At 34.3% G+C, this 18,852-nt stretch overlaps 1 protein-coding gene across 3 annotated transcripts in view; it reads left to right on the forward strand.

Annotated features, from left to right (window-relative positions):
* Window positions 1-18,852, forward strand: part of LOC136835067 (teneurin-m-like) — a 555,645-nt gene that overhangs the window by 438,739 nt on the left and 98,054 nt on the right. For all 3 annotated transcript variants that reach the window (XM_067098230.1, XM_067098249.1, XM_067098240.1), the window contains exons 6-7: window positions 8,052-8,338; window positions 13,289-13,508. In XM_067098230.1, the coding sequence (XP_066954331.1) occupies window positions 8,052-8,338; window positions 13,289-13,508 (507 nt within the window). The remainder of the gene's footprint in view (window positions 1-8,051; window positions 8,339-13,288; window positions 13,509-18,852) is intronic.

Here is an 18,852-nt window from a genome sequence, read left to right on the forward strand (position 1 = left end):
AGATTCTTTTCACGGATCTTTACTATTAATTATTAAAATTATATAAATAAGCTTTTACATTTTAACAAGATTCCTTCTGAGCCGTTGGTTGATTTTCATATTACTTGTTCTGCAGTGTTTCAGATATACGTTTACAGGATTTTTGGTTTATGGGTCTGCCTACAGTACTCTTATCATAATCTCTCTCTCTCTCTCTCTCTCTCTCTCTCTCTCTCTCTCTCTCTCTCTCTCTCTCTCTCTCTCTCTCTCTCTCTCTCTCTTCTCCCCCCGTCAGAGCACAACACACCCCATGCGTCACGCCTTTGTTACACGATAAAATATCAGGTGGAGAAAATGAATTCACTCATTTTCCTCCCAGCAAGCCCCTCACACCTTTTCCTGATGTGTCATTTATTTTGCCTAATATATAAAGGGGAGCCGTTTCGTATTTGAAATCAGATTTATTTTCCCTTTTACTTTTTAGACAGTTATAAAGGGTGAGTAAGTTTAGTTTTTTTTTTTTTAAGCTTCCTTGTTCTATACGAGCGTTTTTGGAAGTTCGCCGTGTGTGAAAGAAGACGATTCGATTGCTGAGGATGGCATATTAAGGAATATACTCGATTTAGAATACAAACGAACATATTTAAAATTTTTATTCATGTCTCAATTGTGAGGCATATCATAAATTTTACTCTGTACCGTGTAGTGCCGTCAGTGTACCTGACACGGTGCACTGTAGGCATTACTTAAGGTTCTTTGCAGTGTCCCTCCAACCCCTTTCAATTCCTCTTATGTACTCCCGTTCATATTTTGTTTTGTAACGTCTTACTTTCCACCTCTCAAAACAATTGTTTCAGGGTGCAAATTTCCAGCTCTGAATGACCTCACAGGTCATATCCCTTGGCCTTTTGTCCAAATGTTATATTCCATTCCATCATAAATTTTAGCCTACGATGCAAGACAGACCTTTATGCTTTTAACAGTAGTTACAAGGTCAACCGACTATGGAGTCTTCTTACATAGTGAAATACAAGAACCTAAGATAATACTTTAGCATATAAAAAAAGAGCTTCAATTCCAAAAGCACCATTCAGAAGGGATTCTCCCACTTAAGCTTTCAGAGCTTTTGTCAACAGCTTTGTCCCTTTCGCGCGGTAAATAAACAGAACGGCATCTCCAGAATCTTACATATTCGTTTCACATCAGCCTGACTCATTTTAGCTTGTTTACTGAGAACCGCATCATTTTTAGGTCAGAAGGCCTTTGGAAGGGAGCAATAATGGTAACAAATGCCACCATAACTCGTGCGAAGAATAGAGTGCAGCGACCGTAGAGTTTTTATGCTTGACTCCCCGATATTCCGCCGCTTTCCCCAATCATGGCGCCTTGATCAAGCTCGCTCTCTCTCTCTCTCTCTCTCTCTCTCTCTCTCTCTCTCTCTCTCTCTCTCTCTCTCTCTCTCTCTCTCTCTGTTGCTGTAACTTATTTTTTATACAGAATACTAGAGTTTATCCAGTTATGTACATTTGTCGGAGAAGCAGGTTCAGATCTTTCAGATTTGCCACCAACTTATTCCATTATTCTCCTCCAAGTGCTGGAGTAGTGAAATGATGTAAGATTTAGGTTCATTAATCGCCAAGACTACGTTTAAGAAGTTAACGCGCTTTGAAAATTTAATTGCATATTGAAATGGCAATAGTATGACATGGTAATGCATATTGTCTCACATTCTGCACACGAGAAATTAAGATTTGATATTGTGCCAGGTGTTGATCGTTAATTTAGTATCTGAATAAAAAAAACATAAAAGGTAACTGCGAAGATTCGTAAGTTCTACATATTACGCTGCATTTCCACACTAACACACCTTTTGGCTAGTACCAGAGTTTCCACAATCTAAAGGAATTTCTCAGAACTGTAGTGCATTAAGTAGTGAGTAAGACATGAGTGCATTACTATACCTAATTAAATCAGATCGATGGACACCTAAGATTTGAGGGTTTTATGACAACTTAGTATTGTTAGGGAATTCGGCGGTTTCATAGTGGAAATATTTCATTTCCGCTTGCTGGTTTGAACCTCGCATTTTAGTTTACATTGATGTTTTTTAGTATATGCGCAGGTAAAATTAGCGTCGTGAGTTTAATTTTAGGCTTGTAATAGTGATAAGAGCAGTTAAAATTGTAAGGCTATATGTTCGTTAAGCAACAACAAGTAATGGAAATAGAATTAAAACTGATGAAAAGGCTCCGCATATTGAAACATTAATGACAATGCGCTGCGAATTGGTGTTAATGAATATTCATCCTCATGAAAATGTATTAATTATTATTTTGAACCCTAAGCTCCTTGGTTAGTTTGCATAGCCTTCTTCATTTTCCGTAATGCCAAATCACATCCGTAATGTTCTGTGCATAAGAAAGTATGAGATTCAGTTAATGATATTTCCATAATCATATATAGAAACGAATTTCTTGCTGCCCCCATATCCTTAACTTTTTTTTTCTTCCTTCCTGGAGAGAGAGAGAGAGGATTCGTCCGAATACTGAATGTTTGCGTCGTCTCTATTTGCATCCTGTTGCCGCAAGACAAGAAAAGCACTTTCGAAGTAGATTGGTTCTTTCTCCCGAGATTCGCTCGGCGTAAAAACAAGGCGTATGCAAGACAAAACAGATCTGTTACCGGATCCTACGCTAATATAGTGTTCAGGATCCTAGCTAATATGTTTTTTTTAGAATACTACGCTATTTATTCTTTTTTAAAATCCTACGCTAATTTATTTTTTTTAGAATCTTGCGTTAATGTAAATTTTTTTTTAGAAATCGTACTTAATATGTTTTTTTAGAATTTGTTTTTTAAATCTTACGCTAATTTTTTTTTAGAATCCTACACTGATATTTTTTAGAATCGTACGCTAATATTTTTTTTAGAATCCTACGCTAATATTTTTTTTAGAATCCTACGCTAATATATATTTTTTTAGAATACTACGCTAATATATATATTTTTTTAGAATCCTACGCAAATATTTTTTTTAGAATCTTTCGCTAATATATTTTTTTAGAAACCGACGCTAATATATTTTTTAGAATCCTACGCTAATATTTTTTTTTAGAATCTTCCGCTAATACTTTTTTACAGTTCTACACTAATATATTTTTTTTAGAGACCTACGCTAATATATATTTTTTTAGAGTCGTACGCTAATATATATTTTTAGAATCTTTCGCTGATAACTTTTTTAGAATCTTACGCTAATTTATTTTTTTAGAATCCTACGCTAATCTGTTTTTATAGAATCCTACGCTAATATAATTTTTGAGAATACTACGCTAATATATTTTTTTTAGAATCCTACGCTAATATTTTTTTAGAATCTTACGCTAATATATTTCTTTAGAACCATAAGCTAATATATATATTTTTTTTACAATCATACGTCAGTGTTTTTTTAGAAACTTATGCTAATATTTGTTTTAGAATCTTACGCTAATATATTTTTTTAGAGTCCTAAGCTAATATAATTTTTTTACAATCCTGCGCTAATGTATTTGTTAGAGTCCTATGCTAATGTTTTTTTTTAATCCCAGGAAGGGAAGTACCTTGGGTCTTGCAACCTCATTCGTCGAAATCGGAATTATGATAACTGGAATGATTTATGCATGAAATATTGATACAAGATATGATGGAAGTAATCATAATTCTTCATGTCCAGTTTCCTCTTCCGTGTTATGATAGGAATTCTCTCCTACATTTTCGTTAGCTCAGTTTTCAAGCTGCTTCTCAGTTTTATTGATTACGGTAATTTCAGTCTTTTATCCGAATACTTTTTTGTGTAAATTCCCCTGACATCTTTAATGTGTCCGAATACTTTTTTGTGTAAATTCCCCTGACATCTTTAATGTGGATAAAGAAGTTATAATTATGACGATTATTTCATTTTTTACCAGAATAGTTATTTGTTAAATTCCTAATATCATCTTTATTGCAGATAAGAAAATTTATGATTATTACGATTATTTCATTCTCTTACCAGAATAATTATTTGTGTACATGGCTAACGTCCTCTTTATTGTAGATAAGAGAAATTATAATTACTACGATTGTTTCATTCTCTTACCAGAATAATCATTTGTGTGCATTTCTAACATCATCTTTATTGTAGATAAGAGAAATTGTGATTATGACGATTAATTCATTCTTTACCAGAATGATTATGTGTGTAAATTCATGACATCTTTACTGTAGATAAGAGTAATTATGATTATGACGATTATTTCATTCTCTTACCAAAATCATTATTTGTGTACATTCGTAACATCGTTTTTAGTTACTTGTGAGATGTTTAATCCGTTGCCAATCTCTGTGCTTATGTGCAACATCTTCAAGCGGGCAGGATAAACAAGCAAATTCTGGCATTCACTTTCCCCCTCCGGCTCAGTCATTACTTTCCTTCCCAGAAATCTCGCGCGAGCTTCCGACTCCCTTATGCAAATTAAATTGATATAGATGGAGAGCAAGGCCATGATTTATATTCGAATATGTAGTCGAGATGGATCTACTTCGTGGGTGTTTTCAAAGAACAAACACCTATTAAAACTTTAGTGGGGGGACTTGTCAGACGCCAGCATCAATCTAGCGCCACATTCTTTTAACTTTTAAGCCTACGTCGGCATGTTGGTCCACCCGGCCTCCATTGCCCTATCATTCTTACCAAGAATGCCCTCCCCCTCCTCCTCATCCTCCTCCTCCTCCTCCTCCTCCTCCTCCTCCTCCTCCTCCTCCTCCTCCTCCTCCTCCTCCCAAAACCCGCGCATTCTCCTTCCTCTCTGCAAGTGACCTCTGATCCCTTTGCTGTCGTGACCTGTTGTCATTTGATGACTTACGATTGGCCATGACCTGGTGTCAAATCGATTCCGATTCGATGACCTTCGATTGGGCGAGTTTTCCCCTTTTGTCATTAATACTTGAATTATTATTTTTACTGGTGGTGATTTCAGTTCGTCATCTAATTTTCCCTTTATGAAATTCTTTGTTCATATTTCTAGTGGTTTGTGAATTTTAATAGAAATTAAAGCGTATGATTATTTGACGTATTTACTTCATGTTATATATTCTGGGATGAAGCATCCTGACGAGGATTCAGAAATAACTATTATCCTTTATTTTTCCTTCTGTACGTGTAGCTTGGTAAGTAAAAGGAAGCACAAGACCTAGTAAAGGAGTTTGTGTTAATACTAGAAGATGTCAAACACGTGCCTTGATCTCTGTATCGTTAGATTTTTAGCTCCGCAAACTTTGGTTTGCTTACAAAAGAAGAAGAAAACTTGCCGAGTCTTCTGTCCTCGTAATATTTTTATCCTGAACTCTTGTAATAGTCCTTCGTTTCAGAATCCCTGACTGTTTTAACCCATCCTACCATCTTCCCGCCGCCTAACTCCACCCTCCTTCTCGCCCTTGCCTCTTTCTATATTTGAATTATTGTCTCAAGATTTTTCATAAAACATGTAATTTTCCGTAAATTTCTCTTTGGTCATCAGATTTTAATCGACCTCATTGAACGCAACCTTAGGCCATAGCTACTGGCATTTGTCTGTAGGAAAAAGGAAAAGGAACACCAGTCTTCTGACGGAGTTGACTCATATTTTCTTTGGAAGTAATACAATTCTAAAGATGAGAACGAAAGAGTTTGTAATACGTTTAACAACTAATACCATGAGTCAACTCCGTCAGAAGACTGGTGTTCCTTTTCCTTTTCTTCAAGAGTAATTTTCGACATTGCTCGCAAAAGCTGTCTGTCATTTACTGTAAATCAAGGTCATGTCTTCCTACTCGGTACGTGTTTCTCATCGTATTTCCGCTGATGTGTCTATCATCCACTTCAGCTCCAGGTTTTCTGTTTTTCTGGAATTCTGAAGCACAGGGAGAGCTGTCTACATCAAAAGTAGAATAGTAAGATGTTTTCAAGTATAGGATTACTCAGTCTAACATCTTGTAGCCTCCAGACCTTTGTACACCTATTCAGTCCCATCCAGGAAGGCTACTGCTAAAACTATACCGCTCATGTAGGGTGCGTTTGTTGTAAAGTCAACCGTTTCTGTCGTCAAACCTGTATTCGGTGGGTAATTAGTTTATTCGAAACTGCAACTTCTCAAGCCAATTAACTTTCATTTGCAAGGGGAGTAACCGAGATTCATCCGAGATATGATTAATTGTCCATATTATTATTATTATGGGGATGACCCTTATTACTAGTGGATAATTGTCAGCTTGTTCCTGATAAACCTCATTATTTGAGGCTCTCTCCCTCAAGCTGCAGTTTTGATATTGGTTCTCATTTATGTTCAGTTATCACTCTCTTTGTCTTACGTGTTATTGTATATTGCTACTCTGGCGAGTGCTATTGAGACAGGACTTAGTGCGGTTTAGTAATTTCATCGTTGGTTTACGGCAAATCAAAATTTTTCTTTAGCTCATTTCGGAAGTATAAGCATTGTACTCTTTTTTTACAAGCTCCGTAGGGTGCTAGTGCAGCCAGTGCACCTCTCGTGGTGCACTATAGGCATTACTTACGGGTCTCTGCAGCGTCCTTTCGGCCCCTAGCTGCAACCTCTTTCACTCCTTTTATTGTACCTCCGTTCATAGTCTTTCTTCCATCTGACTGTCCACCCTCTCTAACAGTTGTTTCCTAGTGCAGCTGCGAGGTTTTCTTCCTGTTACACTCTTCAAACCTTTCTGCTAGTCTCCTTTTCAGCGCTGAGTAACCTCATCGGTGCCAGCGCTTGGCCTTTGCCCTAAATTCTATATTCTATTCTTGTTGCAAGGTCTTCGATCTGAGAAAAGTATCGACTATCTTTTGAACAATGTATCCGCTACAAATTTTGGTTTAATTCTGCAATTCCTGTATTTCGTCTCGCTTTGCTTGAGTTAAATTACACATACTATTATTCGTTTTGTAGTCCCTGGTGTTGTCGCTGTTGTTTTTAAGGGTTCCATGGAAAATCTTGGCGCGTTTAACATAGCTTGCAAAATGAATCTTCACGCAGTTGTGGTATGATCAAGAATATCCGTTTGAATTACTGTCGCCCAAACATTAACAGAATTTTCTGTCGCAGTACCAGAAATACCACATTTTTACGTAACATAGATAAGTTAATTCCCCAGCAATTTTCTTCTCGTTGCTAGGGTAGAATGTTCGTCTCTCTTCTCTCGGGTTATGTGACCGAATGATTGCACTCCCGGTCTTGCATTCAAATGAGAAATTATTCTGGCGCGTAAGGTCATTGTGTTGTGTATATATATATATATATATATATATATATATATATATATATATATATATATATATATATATATATATATATATATATGTGTGTGTATATATATATATATATATATGTATGTATATTTATAATATATATGTATATTATATGTATATATTTATGTGTATATATATATGTGTGTCTGTTCTGTGTGTGTACATTGGAATGCTTTACTCTTTAATGCGAGTTATTATGTTAAAATTATTGATCTGTAACCATAACCAACAGGGTAACTCGTATAGTTTCAGGGTAGTAGGTAAAAGCTGCTTTACTTATCTTAGTTGACTTAGAATCATCATTTTTAAAATCCAAAGTGAGTCATCCATTTTCTTTTTTCTTATTAAGAATAGTTTGGGAAATTTACAGTAATATGTAACATTTCAGTTTTTTTTTTTTTTTTTGAATGAAAAAGTAACTCATTCAGGTGTAGTGACGGTCATAAATTGTCCTTAACTTGGTCTTTGTAGGAAGAAAGTCAAACCAATGCCTGGCGACATAATTTATGGGTAATTAATTTGCAGAACCTTCAACACTAAAGTCTCGCATTTCTTGCAAATGTAAACCCGTGAACCAATTCTCGATAGTCCAAGTTTGGGTGGCTGATTATTATTCTCTACCAAATGAAGTTTCATTGTCAAAAATCTAAATACCTCTCTCTCTCTCTCTCTCTCTCTCTCTCTCTCTCTCTCTCTCTCTCTCTCTCTCTCTCTCTCTCTCTCATGTCAACCTAAGAATGCTGTTTCTCTGCAGAACACAAGCTCAGACCTCAAAAGACGATCCCTCCGGATGGGACAACCTTCAAGATGATGGAACTCGGAGAGCGCCTTCGTCAGGAGATTCCGCCCTACGGTTACTGGAATATGCAGTTCTACCAGACTGAGTCGGCTTACGTCAAGTTCGACGTGTCCATACCGAGGGGCTCCTCCATCGGCATCTACGGAAGAAGGAACGCCCTCCCGACTCACACGTCCTACGACTTCCTGCAAGTACTCAACGGGTACAAGACCAGCTCCGGAAGGACGACCAGGTCGCCAAAGGTTTGTTCTTATTCCCGTTTTCTAATTGCTGCTATGTTTGAGAAAGTCCCATTTTCTATGAGCAGTATTATTGTTGTAGTTTTTTATACCATTTGTACTGTTGTTACCAGTCTTGTGATATCACATTCAGTCCACAGTTATATTGGTTTTACTCACATTATTATTATTACTCCTCATTACTTTAATTTTGAATAACTTATACATTCTAAGGAGAAATTCAAGGAGAACGTTCATAAGGGCACCTATGTTATTGTTCCCGTAGAAGGGGGGGGACGGTTAGTGCCATTAGTTCACCTCACGCGGTACACTGTAGGCATTAATAAGTTTGTAGCGTACCTTCGTCCCGCAGCTATACTTTTTAGCCCTTTACTTTACCTCCATTTCCGCTTCCTTTCTTCCAGATTGCTTTTCAACCACTCCAACTCCCTCTTTTTCTTGTCTTGCGTTCTGAATGAATGAAAGTGTCCCAGTGCTTGGCTTTATACCCATTTGTAAATCAGCCTATGTCACTGTACTTTCTTCTTTTCATATACCAGCACTATAAGTTTAGAAAGGAGCAAACAAAACAATAATTAAAATCAAAGCATTCACTCCAACTAGCTTTAGGATTTGTTCGGGGTACACTACCTTTTTGTTTTGCCAATGGCTTAATAATCAAGATAAATATAATAAGGAATTCTGACAGAAACCCTGTAGATTTTCCCCGGAGTAAATATCCGTGGAATATGAATTTTGAGTTACCCGAATCATTAAGCCATTCTGAAATATTTTCTATTTAATTGATGTCATTATGTCTTCTTTTTCTCGTTGTTTTGGTTTGGGTTCAGTTGTTCATTTACGAAGCATCGAGTGAAAATGGTTTTCATTTTCGTAAGTGACGTCTCGAGTGAGTCGTAACGAACCCGTATTCTCGTAAATATTTAAGAAATGCCGAATGTTAATGTCGGTAACGATGCCAATCTCACGTGGGCTTTGAGTATTAGAAATTTTCGAAATGTTTGAATGCAGGTACTTAATTACAATGAAAGGTAAAACATTTTTTCACTTTATGGAGTATGAAATCTTTTTTTTTTTTTTTTACGTTTTTCGGATTTTTCATCCGAGTTGATATATCCAGATAATCTAATAACTCCATACCGTAATTCCCGGCAAATCTAATTAAATCATTACCAGTCGTTGTGTTTGGCGATATTAGGAAGACTTCAAAATGCTGGTTTTTTTTCCCCCTTCTTGTTATATACGTGTGGATTACGAAACCCTCCCACCATCACAACCATTTCATTCTTTCGTTTGCATTGAATCTGTTTGTGTGTTTTTCCCTAACAAGAATTTCCAGTATGCGGATATATTTTGAATATTTAAATAACGTATTGACTTACTGAGTATTAGCCTTCATTGTTAACGCGCACACCTAGAGTAGTCGTTATGCGTCCATTTGAAAATGACGTACATGCAGTTATTGGGCATCTGTTTGAAAAGTGCATGCATCCACTTATTTGAAAAGGACATACATTTAGTTGTTATGCATCCATTTGAAAATGGCTTGCATCCACTTATTTGAAAAGGACATACATTTAGTTATTATGCATCCATTTGAAAATGGAATGCATCCACTTATTTGAAAAGGACATACATTCAGTTATTATGCATCCATTTGAAAATGGCATGCATCCATTTATTTGAAAAGGACATACATTTAGTTATTATGCATCCATATGAAAATGGCATGCATCCATTTATTTGAAAAGGACATACATTCAGTTATTATGTATCCATTTATTTGAAAAATGAAATGCATCCATTTATTTGAAAAAGACATACATTTAGTTATTAGGCATCCATATGAAAATGGCATGCATCCATTTATTTGAAAAAGACATACATTCAGTTAATATGCATCCATTTATTTGAAAAGGACATACATTTAGTTATTATGCATCCATTTGAAAATGACATCCATCCACTTATTTGTAAAGGAAATACATTTAGTTATTATGCATCCATTTGAAAATGACATCCATCCACTTATTTGTAAAGGAAATACATTTAGTTATTATGCATCCATTTGAAAACGACATCCATCCACTTATTTGTAAAGGAAATACAGTTAGTTATTATGCATCCATTTGAAAATGGCATGCATCCACTCATTTGAAAAGGACATACATTTAGTTATTATGCATCCATTTGAAAATGGCATGCATCCATTTATTTGAAAAAGACATACATTTAGTTATTATGCATCCATTTGAAAATGGCATGCATCCATTTATTTGAAAAGGACATACATTCAGTTATTATGCATCCATTTGAAAATGGCATGTATCCATTTATTTGAAAAGGACATACATTCAGTTATTATCCATCCATTTGAAAATGGCATGTATCCATTTATTTGAAAAGGACATACATTCATTTAATATGCATCCATTTGAAAATGGCATGCATCCATTTATTTGAAAAGGACATACATTCAGTTACTGTGTATCCATTTGAAAATGAGATCCATCCATTTATTTGAAAAGGACATACATTTATTTATTATGCATCCATTTGAAAATGGCATGCATCCATTTATTTGAAAAGGACATACATTTTGTTATTATGCATGTATTTATTTGAAAAGGACATACATTTTGTTATTATGCATGTATTTATTTGAAAAGGACATACATTTAGTTATTGTGCATCCATTTGAAAACGACATCCATCTATTTATTTGAAAAGGACATACATTTAGTTATTATGCATCCATTTGAAAATGGTATGCATCCATTTATTTGAAAAGGACATACATTTAGTTATTATGCATCCATTTGAAAATGACATCCATCCATTTATTTGAAAAGGACGTACATTTAGTAATCATGCATCCATTTGAAAATGACATCCATCCATTTATTTGAAAAGGGCATACATTTAGTTGTTATGCATCCATTTGAAAGTTACATGCATCCATTTATTTGAAAGGGACATACAATTAATTATTATGCATCCATTTGAAAATGACATCCATCCATTTATTTGAAAAGGGCATACATTTAGTTATTATGCATCAACTTGAAAAATACATGAATCCATTTATTTGAAAAGGACATGCATTTAGTTATTATACATCCATTTGAAAATGACTTCCATCCATTTATTTGAAAAGGACATACATTTAGTTACTATGTATCCATTTGAAAATGACGTCCATCCATTTATTTGGAAAAGACACATTTAGTTATTATGCATCCATTTAAAAATGTCATACATTTATTTACGCATTCATTTATTTAAAAATTACATACATATAGTTGTTATGCATTTATTTGAAAATGACATACATTTAGTATTATGCATCCAATTGTTCAAAAGTGACACATATTTAGGTATTGTGCAATTTTTTAAAAATAACATACATTTAGTTCTTTTGCATCCATTTGTTTGAAAATGACACATTTAGTGGTTGTGCACCCTAGAAAAATAGAGATACATTCAGTTGTATGCATCTATTCACTTATGCACCCATTTTAAAATAACGTACATTTATTCAAAAGTGACATTCATTTAGTTGTTATGCGTCCATTTATTCAGATGTGATATAAATTTAAACACTGAGCTGGGGTCGACGAGACTCGAAGAAATGTCTCTGATTTACGACCTTCCCAGATCTTGCAATTTATGGTGATACTTTTAACGCTGTGCCAAATACAGGAATACAGAAAAAAATATCATGATATATAAACCTCGCGTTTTCCTTGTGTTGTTTTCAGACATTTTTCTTTATTGACGTTTCTTTAAATCTAGTCGCTTGTTTAACATGCTGTTTTACGCTTCATAAATCGGCAAGGGAATTAAAGGGAGGACGCCGTTTTGTATAATTAAATTTGACGTTTATTTCTGGGAGGACCATTACCTGGAATGAGTGGTTTGAAATTGCATTCAAGGATCTTGTGTCCTTTTTATAATATTGCATGATTGCTTCGATGACCGATAGTCTTCGAATACATGTTTTAATATCATTGTTTTTTATATACAAAAAGCGTTCATACGCTGTCAAAAGAATTCACTTTTAACTTATTCCAGCTTTTATTTTCATGATTATTATCGGAATCTCAAAACGGGGAACAAATGAAAATGAATAATGATGGTGTCCCTTTTGCTCTCAAATGCCACAGACAAGTAAACAATGATTATTTCTCTATGCAATATTGACAGTCATTGTTCGTTAATGAAACCATTTCCAAAAAGTACAAGAGAATCTGATTTTATACTTGTGTGGCAACGAACCCCGTTATATATATAATATATGTTGTACATTATAGCCATTGTTATTTTCAATGATCTGTATGTTATATCTATTTGAGAACTGTATGCCATCAGGCAGAATTATACAACAGCTGACAGTACTACACTGATAACAAATTTGCAAACTATTTCGGTACCTATTGATTTTCAGCAATTCTATACGTAAAGTGCAGAACTTTTTTTCCCCATTTTACAAACAAAAGTTTGGCCAAAATTTTCACATTATTTATTTACCGGATTTTTTTCCCCGATTAATTTTACACGAACTTGTATCCCATTGTTGAATAAGTTCCCTATTCATTCTCTCTCTCTCTCTCTCTCTCTCTCTCTCTCTCTCTCTCTCTCTCTCTCTCTCTCTCTCTCTCTCTCTCTCTCTCTTGTCGCGATTGACGAAACAATGAGGAAATTGTCTACCGTGAAAGACAGTTCACTGTTTACAGTGAATGTGAATTTGGCCACGAATTATTGTTCTTCGGTGTGCCAACTGTTGTATTTTTGTCAGCGTTGCATTACTGTCATTTATTTGTCACTTTCATATTCTATCTGTTTATCGTCCATTTTGAGATACAACAGACTCTGAATTACATAATCATGCCATCTAGATAAAACTGATTTACACCATCATTAAATGCCACAAAATTCGCTTTTCTTCCACAGGCACCATCTCAGCCGCAGACGCTGACGAAGTATCTGGAGCAGGGGCACTGGTTCCTGAGTCTATACAACGACGACGGCGATCCCCAGGAGGTGTCACTGACAGGCGACGTCTCCACGGAGTACACCGAAGGCTGCCCCAAGGGATGCTCTGGAAACGGCGACTGTATATTGGGATCCTGTCAGTGTCATCCTGGATTCGCGGGGCCCGACTGCACTCAGAGTGAGTAGTGTTACCGTCGCTCATTTCAGTTCAGTATTTTTCTTTTCTTTTCTGTTTTTCTTTTTTCGTGAAGGAGGTTATGTGTACCCAGAGTTTCAACTTTTATTTTATTTTTTTTTTTTTACTGAAAACGTTCAACTGGAAGCCAAATTCTTCAAACGTAAGTTGGAAATTTTTCCTATTGAGTAAATTCGGCGGCTAACGTAGCCATGAGTTGAGGACACCAGTTTCTGATAATTCATAATAAACCAATTGGGAAAAGATTAAAGATATCAAAAGTAATGTACATTATTTATATATAATATATATATATAAATATATATATATATATATATATATATATATATATATATATATATATATATATATATATATATATATATATATATATATATATGTGTATATATATATATATATATATATATATATATATATATATATATATATATATATATATATATATATATATATATATTTATATATATATATAAATATATATATATATATATATATATATATATATATAATATATCAATTTTAGAAATCTGTAATCTCTTTTTGTTTGGATTATTATGAGTTATCGGGCACTGGTGTCCTATTCGATGTACAAAGAAAGCGTGTTCATTATTATCTCATTTTGCATAGTCCATTCATTTGCAATTTTCTATGAGGTAACAATAGTATTTAAATTATCGGTCAGTGTTTTTACTTAAGAAAACGAGCGTGCTTGGCAATTTGCCTACACACATGTTTAGGTTCTCGTAGCTCGATCGTAATTACAATCTAAGGAAAAGAAGTGAAATTCATGGAGAAGTTGTAATTGGAAGCAGTTGGAAACTTACTGAACTAATGCAGAAGTTTGACTCTATATTGTCAAGCAAAATGTGTCACCGTACCCTAAGTAACTCCTGCTCTTTTTTTCAGGGAAGGTTATTGTTATTATTACTTATTTTCCGTTGCGTCTCTGTAATTTTAATAGTGTCGTAGTTATAGATTAATATTTGGTTATGAAACAGAGAAAGAGAGAGGTGTTGTATCTAAAGCTGGCATTCTGTGTTTGTTTTTAATTTTACGTTAACTCTCGTATTGGAGATTACCAGTGAATGCAATTTATTTTAAAAGGAATTTCATCTTGCTAAGTAAGACAACACGTTATATTAAAAGACTGCATCCATAGACCTCTCTAATCATACATGGCAGTTAAGTCTTTCACTTCATGAATTCTGTGACAATAGAATGTTTTATAATTATATTTTATAATTTGATATGGCAGAGAAATATGGTTAACATGCAGACCTGTTCTTATTTTCAACAAGATATCTAAGACGAACAGCAACTTCTTTCATTTTTTAGAATCCATGCTGTTTGAAAAATACTTAAATATTTTGAAACGATGTTATTTTAGGATCTCAGAACACAATATCTTCATATAGTATAAGATACATTCCAGTGTAACGAAGAAAGATTCGTAGGTGTCTCCTTGGTAGTAGATTTTTAAACTTGTATCTGTTATAATACTGTCTTTGTAGTCATTTAGTTTTTGCTTAAGAAATTCATCTGACAGTTACAAAGAAATTATGTTACAGCATCTCGTGGTTGAGTGGTTTATTATTTTGCTAATAGCTCCGCCTGACAGCGCTGTAAAACCCTGCGCGTAATCCACCAACCCTTCTGAAAAATTCAGCTGGGGAGGCATGAAATTATGGTCTTCCGCCGAGATCAGACCTTTTATGGCGCATAAATGCGAGCAGCATATTTGGTGCCGAGTCGCCGAGACCATCGTTCATGTGAAGAGTCGTCTTGTCGCGAAGTGGGACATGTCTTCCCTAAACCCGCTCATTAAAACCCTTGATCGTTTTCACTCATTCTGGCCCAATTTGAGTCTCGGTGTCACATTCTGGGATGGGGGCGGGGCTTGGGGGAGGGGAGAGGGGGCGGGGCGTTCCGTCTGGCCGTTCACTCACGGGGTAATTGCATAATCTGTAGCAAAATAAACATCGCGCGTTATTCTCATAATGCACGCGTATATCAAGTTAATCTTAATTGGTTGTTCGTGATGTGACATTTAATCCGCGGGGATGGGCAGACGCTTCGCGCAAATACGACGACGGCACGCCCACCTCTCATTAGGGTGGCGCGAAAATTGTTCTACTTAGGAGGTTCCCCCCCCCCTCCTTCTCTTCCGCCTCATCTTTTTCTTTTGCTACGAAACAACCTTTCTTACGTCTTTCCTTTCCTTCCTCTTTTACGAAGCCATTTCTTTTAAGCCGTTTCTTTTACGTACCATCTTCTTCTTCCCATGAAGACGAATGAAGTATCAGTAATACTAGATTTCCCGTCTTCCACCTACCAAAAATGGTGCCGTGATCAGGGCAACGGAGACGATGAATCCTTAGTTTTCATGTGTTTTGTTCTCCCGAAGTTCTGATATTTACATTGGCCCTCTGTCATAGATACTTATAATCCTTTCTCAAAATATTTGGTCAGGGACTTTGACCTCATCGTGTATTTTTCACGACCTAGTTTTCAGTCGTCCTTTTTTGTTATTTCAGATTTGTTGCATTGTTGCTCGTGATTCTTCCTAGACGGTTTATTTCTTTTGTTGTTTTGATCTAATTGTTTATATATATGTATATATGTGTGTGTGTGTGTGTGTATATACATACATATATATACATATATATGTATATGTAATATATATATGTATGTATATAATTTTGTTGGAGAATCCTCATATGTGTTCATGTGTCAACATTCAAGATCTGTATTCATATTACAACACTTAAGATCTGTGTTCTCTTGACAACACTTTAGATCTGTGTTTTTATGACAACATTAAAGATCTGTGTTCTTATGACAATACTTAAGATCTGTGTTCTTATAGCAACACTTATGATCTTTGTTCTTATGACAACACTTAAGTTCTGTGTTTTTATGACAACACTTAAGATCAATGTTCTTTTCACAAAACTTAAGATCTATGTTCTCTTGACAACACTTAAGATCTGTGATGATAATTATGGCAACACTTTAGATATGTGTTCTTATGAGGACACTCAAGATTTGCGTTCTTATGGCAGCACTTAAGATTTGTGCTCTTATGACAGCAGTTAAGGTGTGTTCTTATGACAACATTAAAGATGTGTGTTCTTGTGAGAATACTTGAGATCTGTGTTCTCATGAGAACAAGACCTATAAGAATAACACTTGCCAACACTAGGATGAAGATAACATTAATTGTACTACAGCTGATAAATGTATCCTGTAATTTAGGTTGGGCATGAATTTTTTTAACCGAACTATGATATCGTATTACAGCACAATGTTAATGCTGCAGACAATATATAGAATTTCATTTTGTGAGCGATTTTGAATATGAATCCATTGTGTGTTTGTTATTTTCATTTGGAGGCCGTTGTTAATTCATTCAATGCCTCTATTATTGTCCGTTGCAAAGCAAAAATTAAAAACCATAATCCTATTTGAGGAATACCTTTGTTTCCGTCCAAATTAGGTCGTTCCCTCTGATAATGGACGTTTTCCAATACATATTGGATTGGTATTGTAAATTCGGCCCTTAATTAATCGCTAATGATGTGGTCATAGTCAGTGATACTTAATGTCGTATTAATAAACAGGGCTGCCAGCAAATGTCACATATCAACAATTTTTTTTAATAAAGAAAAGCCATTTCCTTCATATTAATGCTCTGTTTATTATTATTATTTTTTTTTTCTGCCGTAAAACCAAATTAATCTTATTGATATTTAGAGTGGCTCTTGAAATTATTATTATTATTATTATTATTATTATTATTATTATTATTATTATTATTATTATTATTATTATTATTTTTCTGTCGTGAAACCAAATGAATCTTATTCATACTTAGAGTGACGCTTGAAATTTATTTGGGACGCTGCATCAGAAATAAATTATTACCGTATATATGTTTTATTTATTTGTTTTGTTTTAATGACGATCTCGAAAGCTTAATGGGACAGTGGCCGTGAGGAATGCGATCGATGGATAGACTTGTATACTGGGCTTGTTATCTGCCTTCTGTTCCTTGTTATAATATTTGTGTTGCTTCTTCTTCTGCTTCTTCTTCCTCCTCTTCTTCTTCTCCCTTTCTCCTTCTTCTTCTTTTGTATATTGTTTATTCTCTATTCCACTCATTCTAATAAAAGTACTTCGTCTGCCGGATTTATGTATTGACTCTGAAAGGTTATTGATGCGATATTATGATGTTATTCGTTTTAAGAGATTTTAAACTACATTTACATTAAATTTAACTAGTCTGGACGTCGAGTTTGGAACGTTATAGCAATATCTTGAGAGAGAGAGAGATAGAGAGATCTTTACTGTTACTCAGTAGGTCTAGTGTTTAATTCATTCTAAAGACACAAATACAAGTAATAAAGGATAAAGTCCCCTATTACAAACTTAGATGACTATTGGAATGCGTTGCTAGTTGCTGGTCACGAACTAAATGAAATAGAATATAACTGTATTCTACTGTAGCTGCTTTATAAATCACACAATAGCAAATTAAGAAATCAGTGTCTACATGTATGTGTGTGTGCTTGTCTGTATGTCCGCGTATGTTTATGTGTATGTATATAAAGTTAGTGTGTTTGTATGTGTATTTATTTGAGCGTTTAAATTTATATCTTCGTATGTGTATTAATGGGCATCTACTTTGATATATATGTAGTGTGTGTGTGTGTATGTATATATATATATATATATATATATATATATATATATATATATATATATATATATATACATATATATATATATATATATATATATACATACATATGTATATAATGTATATTTATACATATGTATATATATATATATGTATACATAATGTATATATATATATATATATATATATATATATATATATATATATAATATCGACAAAGTAATTTGCTTGTCAGATGCGAAATTCAGATCAAGAGAATTAGAAGCTCAGAGACGGACTAATTGCCATGATCGTTTTGTCGTTTATCTTTTCTCGTTTGCAACCGACTTTCTGGTATATGGAACTATCACATAATCTTTGACTCATAAGCTCACTGATTAAAGCGACTTTATTCCTTGCATTTCCCTGTGTCTCCTTGTCATATATATATATATATATATATATATATATATATATATATATATATATATATATATATATATATATATATATATATATATATATATATATATATAATATATGATACCTGATGTATTTCCTATTCTGGGATGCGTGATATATTTCCTTCAGTGTATTTATAGATTTTCATGTAAATATGTATGTGTGTATATACATACATGTGTATAT

This window comes from Macrobrachium rosenbergii, chromosome 4 (assembly GCF_040412425.1).
Source record: "Macrobrachium rosenbergii isolate ZJJX-2024 chromosome 4, ASM4041242v1, whole genome shotgun sequence".
Lineage (NCBI taxonomy): Eukaryota > Metazoa > Arthropoda > Malacostraca > Decapoda > Palaemonidae > Macrobrachium > Macrobrachium rosenbergii.